The sequence below is a fragment of the Podarcis muralis genome, chromosome 1, assembly GCF_964188315.1.
Source record: "Podarcis muralis chromosome 1, rPodMur119.hap1.1, whole genome shotgun sequence".
Lineage (NCBI taxonomy): Eukaryota > Metazoa > Chordata > Lepidosauria > Squamata > Lacertidae > Podarcis > Podarcis muralis.
In genome coordinates, this window is record NC_135655.1 from 111,612,853 (window position 1) to 111,626,459 (window position 13,607).

The window sequence follows — 13,607 nt, forward strand, 5'->3', positions numbered from 1 at the left end:
AATATGGCAGTTGCTAAATATTTCTCCCCATCACTAGATGGATTACGACCAGAGTTTAGCAATCTCTCTTAGAATTTGTAACAAGGGATGCTTGTTCTCAATGGCTGGATGCTCTCTCTGCACTTCTGTCTGCGAAACACAGAAACCAGCTGCCTGTATGGATTTGTCAAAAACATTGTGCCAGATCAAATTTATAGCCTTGTTTGCATATGTTATTACTTGAATGTATGCAGGATATAATAAATGTGTAGCCAGATGTTAGACTTTAAACGTTTAACTAGCAGAGAGAGTATGGTCCAGCATGGGGAATCTGTGATTCCCCCAGATGTGGCTGGATGACAGCTCTCAAAAATCCGTAAGCACTGGCCATGCCGATTGGGGTGGGTGGGAGTTGGAGTCCCAACAACATCTGGAAGGCCCCTGGTCTAGTGTTCAGAGCAGTAAGCGTAGACCTGGGAGTTAAAATTCCCACTTTGACTTTGGACTCAGCTACATTAGTCAAAAAATTGTGTTTTTAATGCATTATAAACACGCAACACCAGAGGGCGCTGGAGAGCAAACATTTGCCATTTTCCGGAGGTTTTTTTTCTTTTGTTATAACGATTTAATTTCTGACTTATTTATAGTGTTTTTTCCTGTGTGCAGCTCTACCCCTGATGTGCATTGTGCACACTCTCTGTCTAACCTATGTTCACAGAGTTGTTGCTTTTAAGGAAGGCAACAGCAGCAAGAAGCATGTCATCTTCAGTCCCTTGGAGGGAATGATAATACCTCCAGGATTCTCCAATGGTTTGCTTAGGGCTGGGGAAACTGTGGTTCTCCAAATGTTGAACTACAACGCCCATCATTCCTGGCCATCAATCATTCTGGCTGGAGTTTATGGTAATTGGAGTCCAATAACTTCACTGAGGCAGAGAGGCGACAAGATAGGGAAGGCTGGTGTGTGTTCACTGTAACTTTCCTATCTGTCATGGCACAAACCTATCAGGAACAAGGTTTGCCCCTTAAGAAGGAATCATTATTTCAGATATTCTGTTGTAAATGTAGGTGTTAAGGGGATTGTGCGATCTTCTTCTGAATTTGCGACCTACAACTGCGTATGTCCTGTTTTCAAGGTCTGATTGTCTCAATTACGTAATGAAAGTTGAACGCATTATTGTTGCCTCTTTTTGTTTCAGAAAATTTGAAGAAGGAAAGAATTTGAAATCGGTGTCTGTTAAGTTAAATGTAGTTTTAAGGCACCAGAGGCTATTCTGTGGGAATAACAGAAAGGAGGGCACTATGGAAGCGTTGTGTGGACGCAAATGAAAACCATTGCAGGGAAAGTAGTTTCTGGGAAATGACTGCTGTCTAGACTCTCAAGTGTGTGGTGTCTGTGAATATTTTCCTTGGTTACTGGAGACAAGAGTGATAACATAAAGCAATCAGACTTTCAGATGACGCAAGTTGGAATTTACTTCAGAAACGTTGGAAACACTGAAAAGGCCCAGATGTAACTTGAGAGAAAAGCACAGAGATCTATATACTGGGGCTGGACAGAAGATAATGCCCCCCCCCCCAAGATATCAGGGCATGGTCTAAAGCAGGGGCTGCCAGCGTGGTCCACAGAGGCTTTTTCTGGCATCCACAGTGTCCTGTCTCTGACCCCTTGGAAGAAGAATCCTGATGCAACCAATAGAACGGGTTGTGGTATGTACTTGGTTGCATTGTGAGAGTTTATTTAGTGGCCAGTACACGGGTGGCACTGTGGGTAAAAGCCTCAGCGCCTAGGACTTGCCGATCGTCAGGTCGGCGGTTCGAATCCCCGTGGCGGGGTGCGCTCCCGCTGCTCGGTCCCAGCGCCTGCCAACCTAGCAGTTCGAAAGCACCCCCATGCAGCTTGTCACGCTGGCCCCCGGCCTCTTGAGTGAGATGGGCGCACAACCCTAGAGTCTGGCAAGACTGGCCCGTATGGGCAAGGGTACCTTTACCTTTACCTTTACATTTTCCTCTGGCTTTCAAATGTTACCTGTGGACCCAGAAAGGTTGTCCAAGGTCAATTGATGCTGCCACCTTGTGGAAACTAACTAAGCAGGTTTGAGTCAGGCGTAGGTCAGCAACAAAAGCAGGGGTCAGCAAGGTTTATCCATGGGTTGGATCGCACACGTGTGTGAGTGAGCGCACCTGCGATTTTCAGCGCATGCGCAAACGCGATTTTCGGCATTGAGGAAGCGAGTCCCTGTGCCAGTTTAGTGCAACACGAGCAGGCAGCTCGGTTCAGGGGCCGATGGTGGGCCGGTCAAATGACCTCCACAGGCCACTTCCGGCCCATGGGCCTTTGGTTCCGCTGATCACCCGAGGCCAGTGAAATTAAATCAGGGTTGCCAGCACATGGGGCAAGGCAAGTATTGTGCCTCCTTAACCCATGGACTGTTAGCACAGGTGTCAAGAGGTTGTGCCACGGAACAAACACCATGGAGACATCTCTACATGTGCGCTTGCTGCTCTCCCCCTGAGAGTGGTGTTCACAAATGCCAACACAATTGCGTAAAAACACGGAAACAAAACTACATATGTCATACCTTCCAACATTTCCCCGATGAAAACAGGGACGTCACATTCCATGATGATAATTTTGCCATTTATACTCCACACATCTTACTGGGTTGCCCCAGCCACTCTGGGCGGCTTCCAACATATATAAAAACAGAATAAAACATTAAACTTTAAAAAAACAACCTTTCCCTATACAAGATTGCCTTCAGACGGCTTTGGGGGGTCGGATAATTCCACACCATCCAATATTTTTCCAATGAAAATATGGACATCCTAAGGGAAAACGTGACATTCCAGGATCAAATCAGAAACCGGAACAGCTTCCCTAAATCAGGGATGTCCCTAGAAAATAGGGACACTTGGAGGGTCTGCATATGTATTTAAATACAATTATTCTGGGCCTTAGGTGGGTGACTGTGAAGAGCCTACATATTACAGTGGTACCTCGGGTCACAGACGCTTCAGGTTACAGACGCTTCAGGTTACAGACTCCAGTAACCCAGAAATAGTACCTCGGGTTAAGAACTTTGCTTCAGGATGAGAACAGAAATCATGCAGCGGCAGCAGGAGGCCCCATTAGCTAAAGTGGTACCTCAGGTTAAGAACAGTTTCAGGTTAAGAACAGACCTCCAGAACGAATTAAGTTCTTAACCCAAGGTACCACTGTACTGGAAATGGAGAAATGCAATTCTACAAATAAACATACTGCAAAATTTTGCTCAGTTCTCACTTTGGGTTGAATTATTGACAAATTGAGAAAAGGGATTTTTACTGCAGTATCACGGCAGACAGATAACCATCTGGCGAAGTGGAATTAATTATCCTGCTGTACTAGCCACAGATAATTAAGGTGAGCTGAAGTTTGTTTAGAAACTGCTGAGGTGTTAGCCAGAGTACAAATTGACACTGTCCCTAAGCTGTGTTGACTCTGCCCTGCTAGTAGAAAGCACTTACTGTGGGGCTAAGGTAAACAGATTGGTTAAGTATACACGAGGAGCTGATCTACATGGTGAAAAGAGCCATTTAACCACAATTTAGAAGCCAATATACTTTTTTTTTTAAAGGCTGAGGAATTTCATCTGGTGTAGGTGCAACTCCAGAGTAAGTTTTAAGGACATAACCATATACCAGGAATGGAGAACCTTTTCCAGCCAACGTTCTCCCATGGGCAATGCTTCGAGGGCCAAATGCAATTTTTTTGGTGTGGGGCCACAGGCAAAAGTTGGGGAAACAAGGGATCTAAGTTTTACCTTTATACAGTAGACCACACATTCCAGACGTGCAAAGTTTGGAAGTTTGCAAACACACTCACCTGCACCTACCTCTGTCTCTACTTTGTTGGGGCATACGCACACCTAACTGAGGTGTCCAGGCATGGTGGTGGAAGGATGTGGAAGGCAGGGCCTAATCATTGATGGTGGTTGTAGATCAGACATAACAACAACATATTATTTATACCCTGCTCATCTGGCTGGGTTTCCCCAGCCACTCTGGGTGGCTCCCAACAAAGTATTAAAAACATCATAAAACATAAAACATGAAATTAAACTTCCCTAAACAGGGCTGCCTTCAGATGTCTTCTAAAAAGTCATATAGAGATAGTTGTTTATTTCCTTGACATCTGATGGGAGGGCATTCCACAGGGCAGGCACCACTACCAAGAAGGCCGTCTGCCTGGTTCCCTGTAACCTCACTTCTCACAGTGAGAGAACCGCCAGAAGGCCCTCGGAGCTGGACCTCAGTGTCCAGGCTGAATGATGGGGGTGGAGACGCTCCTTCAGGTATACTGGGCTCCGGCTGTTAGGGCTTTAAAGGTCAACACCAACACTTAATTGTGCTCAGAAACATACTGGGAGCCAATGTAGGTCTTTCAGGACCGGTGTTATATGGGCTTGGCAGCCACTCCCAGTCACCAGTCTAGTTGCCACATTCTGGATTAATTGTAGTTCCTGGGTCACCTTCAAAGGTAGCCCCACATAGAGAACATCACAGTAGTCCAAGTGGGAGATGACTAGGTATCTCACATCTGCTCTATGGCCATTCCCTTCATATTCAGACATATAAAAACACTTTGTAAATATGGCAACACTGTTACTGCATTGCAAAGCAGAAAAGCTTTACTAGCTAACATCCAGAGCCTGATAAAAATCCTGGAGCAACCATGAACTTGATGGCAGTGAACTTGCATCTCCTCAAAAACAACCTTGGATAATATCAATCTATAATATGCCCATCTGATTTGCTGTTGATGTGGGATGGGATGGCTGTTTGGTTTTCGCACACGCACACACACAAAATCAACAGGTGTTTGTGGAAGTTGAATCCCAGTAAAACATTCTCTTCGGAGCTGTGATTTAAACATTCCTGCCAAGTGTCAGCCTGGGGTGAGTTTTTACAACCATTTGTATTAGCAGATCTGTAATGGATTCGCAGACAGATTTCTTGCAATCCTGTCTTCCTCCCACTTGCCGTAAGTTCTCTGCAAAACCCACAGTAAGTCTTTAATTGGAAACCAGGTTTGCAGTTTGAGTCTTGGCAGATAGAGAGGTGGACTACAGAAAGCAACACAGAAAGCTTGTGAAGGGAAGATGAAGCCAATCTCATCCCTTCAAAACAAGACTGAAAAATACCAGATCCAGGCCCAGCATAAGCATGCCACCCCTGGGTCTCACTACTGACACTTGCTCAAAGATATTCCCACAATGCACTGGTGTGACACCACATGGGGGCATTATGGGAAATTTCACTAGCAGTTTCCACACCCTGTTGTCCTGTGCTGTTTGGAGCACTGGTGTTGTCTGCTCCCTCTAAGAAATGTGACAAAGACTCACCTGCAAAAGGGGGAAGGGGAACACACACCAAAGCTTATTTTACCAAGGGTCTCTGCAAACTGAAAGCTAGCCATGATTAGATCAGCTAGGTCCATTTAAAGCAATATAATAACTCCCTCAACGTAAAGCATCTTTAAGGCTCCTGAAATCTGTGGGCTTGAATGCTGCTTCACTCTCTGATTTATATAAAATGGTTTCAGAATGGGTAAATGATAGGGCTGGCGCTTTTTTTAGTTGATTATGAGGTGAAATTAATCACTCAAAAAAAGCATTCTGATCAGCTGAAGAAGTGATTTGTATTAACCTGGTGAGGTTATCTGAAGAAGTGTGCATGCACACAAAAGCTCATACCAAGAACTAACTTAGTTGGTCTTTAAGGTGCTACTGGAAGGAATTTTTTTGTTTTGACTATGGCAGACCAACACGGCTACCTATCTGTATAATAAAGAATGTATGGGTTAGGATATTTTTTATATATATTCATATATATTCCCCCCCCCTTTACACACTCTTTGTATCACTTTATAATTTAAAATTTCTCAATAAAATATCAATAACAAAACGTATTTTTATTTATTTACTTGATTTAGGGGGGCAGCTGCCCACTCCCGCTAGGCCCATGCCAGCAGCTAGGAACTCCTCTTGCACATCTCAAGGGAAGCAGAACTATCTACATTTATCTATCTATCCATCCTTCCATCCCCTTCTAACTTTTTCCTGCAAGTCAAATCAATGAGCACTGTGTATTATCGCGGGCGCTTTGGGAAAGACGCAGCAGAGGGAGAGCAGAGGGTATCAGTTTCCTCTGGGCCGGATCAGCTGGGAGAGAAAGAACCGGCAGAAAACAAAGGCATATTTTAAGGGGAGAGAGAGCAAAGGTGATTTCCTGTTATTTTGTCTCTCCCGGAGAGTTCTGCCGCCCTCCGATGAATAGTTTCAAACTGCTCCCCCAACCGCTCCGCCTCGGGTGTGTGTGTGTGTGTGTGTGTGTGTGTGTGTGTGTGTGTGTATCTCTGCCATGGAGCGGGACACTGGTGCCCCCCTAGGTCATTGCATTCTCTGCCATGCCCTGAAAAGGAGATTAGCTGGAAGCTGGAAAGAGGGGTGGGGGGTGGGCTGGGGTGAATTGCTGCTGGTGAGCGAAGATCTGCTTTCTATTTTCTCCCCTAGATTAAATGCATCTGGATCCACGTGGAAAGAGCTTCCTTTGGCCACTGCGGAGCAAGTTTTCCCAGAGATATTTATGGGGGTGGGGGGGGGGCAGAGAAGCGGGGATACAGCCAGGACAATGAAAAGCCTCTTTTCTTGCAGAGAGGGCAGCTGCGGCAGACTTAAGCCAGAAAGAGAGAGAGAGAGAGAGCTCCCTTTATTTCAGTTGCTGGAGAAAGAAAACAGAAAGTTCAAACAGGATTGTTTAAGCAGAGATGGAGATCAACACCTCGCCGTCGTTGTTTTTCATTAGGGATATTTATGGGGAAAGGATATTTATGCTTTTTAAAGTAAAAAAATGGTTTTTGGAAATCCAGCCTGTTCTCTGCCCCCCCCCCCTTTAGATTTATGCTCCTTCGACGGTGTGGGTGTCCCGTCCGCCACCTCGGAGAGCCAATCCCTTCACAAGGATCACCTTTATTTTATTTTCTGGCAGCCGGAGGCAGAAACGAGAAAGCGACAGATGGAGAGGAGCGCGCGCCTGCAACTTTCCAAGGGGATAAGCAGAAGAGCCAGGGGTGGGAGACGACAAACAGTGACTTATAACTGATGGGAGTGGATGCGAGCCTCAGGTCATGCAGTTCCTCGCTCCTTCTCGTCTTCCACCCCCCAACAACCTCTTTCCTCCCTTGCAAAGGAACAGAGAGGCGGCGGAGAGGGGTGGGACCAGGAGCGCGCGGCGCAGAAAGAGGAGGAGCCGGGGCTCCTTGGCTAGGAGGTGGAAAGTGAAAAAGGGGGCTGATTCCACCAGCCGCACACAAGCGAAGCCGGTCTCGCCTGTGCAGCCAGCAGCCCGAGCCGAGATCGACCAGCAGCGCGATTTCTCTCTCCTCCAAAACTTTTTCTTGGGCGACGTCTCCAAGTCCCTCTGCGCGCCGCTCCAAAGTCGCCTTCCTTCCCGATGTAGAGAAGAGGAGCGCCCACCCCTTGTACCAGCCAGTTCCCTCCGATTTCCACAACCCCCCCTACCTCAACCGGGACTTTTGCAAGAGGGGTCGACCTGGTCCCCGAGGGAGAGAAGGGGGCGGACCCCGGAGGAGTCCCTCCGCCGCGCGGGGTCAGGAAGGAGAGCTCTCTCGGCGGCGCGAGGGTCTTGCCCCGGAGGGGGGCGCCGCCGCGGACGTCTCCGCCGTCGGGCTGCTCCTCGGCGAGGGCGATGGTGGCGCTGCTGCTGCCGCCGCCCGCCTTGCTGGCCGCCCTGGGCGGGCTGTTGGCGAGCTGGGCGCCGCCGCCGGCCGCGGGCGCGTCCTGCGAGCCGGTGCGCATCCCGCTGTGCAAGTCGTTGCCTTGGAACATGACCAAGATGCCCAACCACCTGCACCACAGCACGCAGGCCAACGCCATCCTGGCCATGGAGCAGTTCGAGGGCTTGCTGGGCATCCACTGCAGCGCCGACCTGCTCTTCTTCCTGTGCGCCATGTACGCGCCCATCTGCACCATCGACTTCCAGCACGAGCCCATCAAGCCCTGCAAATCCGTGTGCGAGAGGGCCCGCGCCGGCTGCGAGCCCGTGCTCGTCAAGTACGGCCACGCGTGGCCCGAGAGCCTGGCCTGCGAAGAGCTGCCCGTCTACGACCGAGGCGTCTGCATCTCCCCGGAGGCCATCGTCACGGCCGAGGGATCCGGTGAGTGACGCGCCCGACGCCGATGCCATTTCCGCCCCGCCGGCCTGACCTCCCCCCCACATCCACCCCACCTCCCAGAACACACACACACACTTCCAAGACGCCCCCATGATCTCTGCCCCCTACCCTAACCTTAAACCTTCTGGCACTCCCTTCCCCAGCAACTCCCATCAGAGGCGCCCTCCAAAATTGTGCACTCCTATCAGCCCCAACCAGCGTGGCCAGTGGTCCAGGAGGATGGGAGTTGGCATTCCAGCACGAATCTGGAAGAGAAACAGGATCCCTTGTGCTGCATGATCCTGCAGCAGATCTTGAAGTTTCTGAAGCCCACTAATCTCCTCCTAGGATCATCTAACCAATACCGCCTTGAGTATTGTAAGATAGAAAGGCAGTATACAAATTAAAAGTGATGATGGTGATGATGATACGCTCAAGTTTTTCTGGGTCCACCAATGGGCAGAAGCTTGTCTTACTGCATCCTTCCAGCATCCACTATTTGCATATTTCCCCCTCTCCACTTAGCCATCACTCTCCTTCATTCAAAGTAAGCCGGGCCAATCCTTCCAGTTTCCATGTCCACTAACCCCAAATTTAAACAGCTTGTTGTGCAATTCCAACAACAAAAAATCTCAGTGAGGCCTGCTAACCTTGCCCATTTCAGATTTCTCCCCCCCCCTTCAGTAATCCAATTTGATCCCAGAAAACTCAAGCCAAAAGCACTGAGGAATCAGCCATCTTTCCTCACCTGCTCCCCCAAGTGCTCTTGATCTTCTTCTGGTCCCCTGGAATGTGTAGCTTCCTGTTCTTAGATGACTGCATCATAGATGTCCACCTCCTGCTTATAACCATTGCTGCTCACCTTACCTGATTTTGGCAAACCACAGCTCTCAACATCTCTGAAACCCTCCGGCTTTCATCACCTGAGACAGTCCTCCCTCATACCATTCCATACTCATTCCTCCTCTGCAGTGGAGGCTGGTCCATCTGTGCTGGTGGGGCACTGCCCCACCAACCTCTCAGCCTGCCTCACCCAGCCTGCACCTTCCTGCTTGCAGGGTAGTGGCCTTGGTTGTCAGATTCCCTTCCTCCTTAATCTCAGTGTTGCCCTTGTAGAACTCAGCAGGGAGGAGGATGGGGACAGTTGACTCTGGCGCCACCTACTGTTAGGTTCCCAGTCTTTTGACCTACCACTCCCAATGGGCACCAGCCAACAACGCAGCCTCTGTGGTTTCAAATGATTAAGAAGTCAGCCAGCCTCCTTTAGTTCCTCACGTTCTCTCCTTCCATCTGTGTTATCACCGAAGGTTGCTATTCTGAAGTGTCACTTATTCATTCCAAAGGTTGAAATTTTGCTTCTTTAAGCGGTTGATTTGTTCAGTTTTGAAAGAGGTGGTTTCCAAAAGGTGATTAAAAACAATGCGTCCAGCAAAAGCCGTTTAAAACCTCAGCTGTTGCTTTAAAACAGTATTGCAACCATCACACCAATACAGTTCACCTGTTCCTAAAACATACCAGCCTCTCCCCAAAGCCTTGAGTGAAAAGAAGTGTCTGAAGATGCTGCCGGAAACTGAGTTAGTGCGGGCAACAACCACGCCTCCAGGGGGAGGGAATTTCACAGGTAGAAGGAAACGGGGCCATCACAAAGAAGGCCCTGCCCTTGTGTCACCATGCAATGGGCTTCTGCTGTTGGTGGGGCCAGGAGCAGGCCTCCCCAGCAAATCTCAAATCCTGGGCCAGCAGGGGCAAATCTTTTCAGGAGTGGAGTTTCCATTATATTCTGTGGGAAGAACTTTTGGGGTTAGATCAAGGGGCCATATAGCACAGCATCCTGTTTTCAACAGTGGCCAGCTTGCTGTTTTGCCCTCCAAAACCAGCATTTAAGGGAATACTTCTGAATCTGAAGGTTGCGTTTCACTATCCTAGTTCATATGCCTTGATATGATTAGACAAATGTCTAATCCAAAGTTAAAACCATCTAAGCCTGTGGCCATCACCTCATCTTATTGCAGAGAACTCATAGACCAATTATTTCTTGGGTGAGGAACTAAGTACATTTGTACCTTGGAAGTCAAACGCCTTGCGAGACGAATTTTTTGGCTCCTGAACGCCGCAAACCTGGAAGTGATTGTTCCGCTTTGTGAATGTTCTTTGGAACCTGAACATCCATCACAGCTTCCGATTGGCTGCAGGAGCTTCCTGCAGCCAATTGGAAGCCACACCTTGGTTCCCAAATGTTTTGAAAGTCGAACAGACTTCCGGAACGGATTACATTCGACTTCTGAGGTACGACTGTATGTTAGTCTGCCCTTACTTTCCTGCTAGTCAGTTTCATTGGATAAACCCAGATTTTTAGTATTATGAGACTGGATGGTGGTGGGGTGGGGTGGCAACACCATTCTAATTTTCTCCATGCTGTCAATCATGAACTAAATCTCTTTTATAAAAGCCCTTCTGCATAGGGAATGCGCTCTAACTAACCCCTTGATCATTTTCACTATCCTTTCCCGCACATTTTCCAACTCTAGATGTCCTGTCTAATACTATATAGCCAGACAATGATGTTTCTTAGAATAAAGAACACCTAGCAATCTTCATCGATTGTAGTCAGTGTTCAGTCTCATTCCTTTTGATGTCCATACATTCCTTGTACTTTCTCTCTAGGATCGAGTTGACAGAAATCACATGGCAAAATTGTTCTTAGACATGTGGTGAGTCTACCTGGGTAGAAGCAGACTCCTCGCTTCTAATGGTTGACCTTCAACTCACAGTGGGTGGCAGAGTTGGGGGTTGGAGCTGATAGGCTCATTCCTGCACCATCCCCACCACACATGTCTAAAATTCCCAGATTACAAGAATTCCCAAAGACTTCTTCTGTTTGCAGGTTGAAGTGGTTGCACCCAAGAAGTCACAGCACTTCCATATTTTGTCACGATCCGTTCCCAGCTCACCTCTTCCTGCTGTTTTCTCTAGCCTCAAATCCTTTCCTAAACTCAGGAAATCATTGAGGATCTAAGCTCACAGACTGTTAGATAGACTCAAAACAGAATGCCTATGGAATCCAAAGGTGGCTTTTCACCACCAATTATTAACTTACTGCTTAGAGGGCTGAAGCGGATGTTAACTATAAATACATATAATGCTCCCCAGAAGCCTTTTCGAACCCCGCCAGGGGCAAAACAAACAAACAAAAAAACAGTTTGGGGAGGGGTAATTTGAAACAGAAATATGGTGAGGGCGTGCAGGAAAGAGTTAAGTACTCTCCCTCCCCCCTTGTGATTTCTCTGCTTCTCACCACTCCAAGCAGGACTGATTGTAAAGAAAAAGAAAAGGTGGCTGGGGTTGAATTGTGCAAGTTTCATGCAACATATTGTTTGACCCTTGAGCTAATGGTGGCAAAATCCTGGAATAGTTTATTTTTGTTAGTGTCTCCCTGGCATGAAACTCCATCCCCTTTTTATACATTGCGGGAAGGAGAGAACTGTAGCCTTACTTCAGAAGGAAATTATTATTATTATTATTATTATTATTATTATTATTATTATTATTAATATTAAATACCAGTGCTGGAAATGGGGAAGTAATTTGCAGAATTAAGCAAAGAAACAAAACAGGGAAAATGGTGTTGTTGTTTTAAAAAGGTCAAGCATTGCTATAGGGGAGAGGAGTAAGTGCTATTTTGTGGAACAAGGAGTTGTGCTGCTTATAAGAAATTGCGCTGTGAGTACTATCAAACAAGTAAGCATCAAATAAATCTATGCAACCTCTCGTGCTGAGAGCCAGTATGGTGAAATGGTTAGAGTGTTGGACTAGGACTGCTCAACCACGTGGTGTCCATGGACCAATCACTATCTGTCAGCTATATTCTTACAGGGTTATTGTGATTCAAAAAGGGGCACTGCACTGAGCTCCTTGGAAAAATAGCTTGATAGGAATTCAACAAATAAGTAAAGTAAAATCTAGTATTGCCATTGATGTGCTAGCTGAGAGGGAAGTCCTGTTGAATTTCTAGGGGAAATCGCGTCAATTCCCTGTAACCGAAGTGCTAAACTCAAGGATGTATCTGCACAGTTAATTTGGGGAGCAAATCACCTGGGAAGGTTCTAATCTCCATCCTCCCACAACTGCTGCGTAAATTCAAGATGCCTTTATTTCCCACTAGCACTATGTGGCTCAGGGCAGAAGCCCCGTGAGTTGCACTGTGAAAACCCAGAGACAGGATTGTCCCAAAGGAAGGAAACTTCTTCATGCAACCCAGTCTCACTTTTCTGTAAAACTTCCTGCACTTGGTAGCTGTGATGCTGATGCCGCAAGAGCAAACATTGAGAGGCATGGCCGTTGTGTTACTGTGGCTGGAACAGTAGCAATGGGATGGGCAAGAACTCTCACTTCCCTCTGATCTCTTGCAGAATTCTCACTTCTCTCACGCAGAATTCTCGCTTCCCTCTGATCTCTTGCAGAATTCTCACTTCTCTCACGCAGAATTCTCACTTCCCTCTGATCTCTTGCAGAAATATCACTTCTTTCACACAGAATTCTTGCTTCCCTCTGATCTCTTGCAGAATTCTCACTTCTCTCACGCAGAATTCTCACTTCCCTCTGATCTCTTGCAGAATTCTCACTTCTCTCACGCAGAATTCTTGCTTCCCTCTGATCTCTTGCAGAATTCTCACTTCTCTCACACAGAATTCTCGCTTCCCTCTGATCTCTTGCAGAATTCTCACTTCTCTCACGCAGAATTCTCGCTTTCCTCTGATCTCTCACAGCAGAGGAGTCTCCTAAGATCTTGCCATCAGATGCAATTCAATCGGATTAACCATCTTGATGTCCCTCTCTGTCAAAGGAATGGCATCCTCCCTCTGCTTCCTTGTCTTTTGGTGGTGGTAGCATTGACATCCTTTGATTTCACTGGCTCTTCCAGCAAACAGGTTCTCCCTAGATGGTGGAAGGATGGCACCAGAAAAGAAAAGAAAGCACTGGGATTAAATTACAAAAGTGGGCAATAAAAATTTATGGGGTTGAAGACATGCATATTAATTTGACCAAGCTTTGTTGTGGTGGAAAGATTATCAACCTTTTTAATTGTCAAAGCAATAATGAGGTTGTATATTTATGATGATGACTGTCACTGTAAGGCTTTGAGAAATCTGTTGAGTTTTGCAGGCTCAGTCCAGTGTATCTGGCCTTTTTCATAGCTAGTAAAGAAGGCTGTTAACTATTTTGGGCCCACCTTCAGATATTCAGCTTTTCCATTTTCCAAACCTGTACATGGTGTTTTGTTTTTGTTTTTTTAAACAGGCTTCTTAATTCAACAGGGATGAGGGATCTTCTGAATCAAGGGGGGGAGGACCTTCCAGATTGCATGCAGATCTTGCAAATACAGGGCTCTTAAAGGCCCCAGGGACATATG

The 13,607-nt window shown here is 47.0% G+C and overlaps 1 protein-coding gene across 2 annotated transcripts in view; it reads left to right on the forward strand.

Annotated features, from left to right (window-relative positions):
* The first annotated feature begins 6,916 nt into the window (after positions 1 to 6,916).
* Positions 6,917 to 13,607, forward strand: part of FRZB (frizzled related protein) — a 31,438-nt gene continuing 24,747 nt past the window's right edge. The window contains exon 1 of one of the 2 annotated variants that reach the window (XM_028748048.2): positions 6,917 to 8,200. In XM_028748048.2, coding sequence (XP_028603881.2) covers positions 7,732 to 8,200 — 469 coding nt within the window. In that variant the 5' untranslated portion in view covers positions 6,917 to 7,731. The remainder of the gene's footprint in view (positions 8,201 to 13,607) is intronic. The other variant, XM_028748058.2, reaches the window with a different exon arrangement.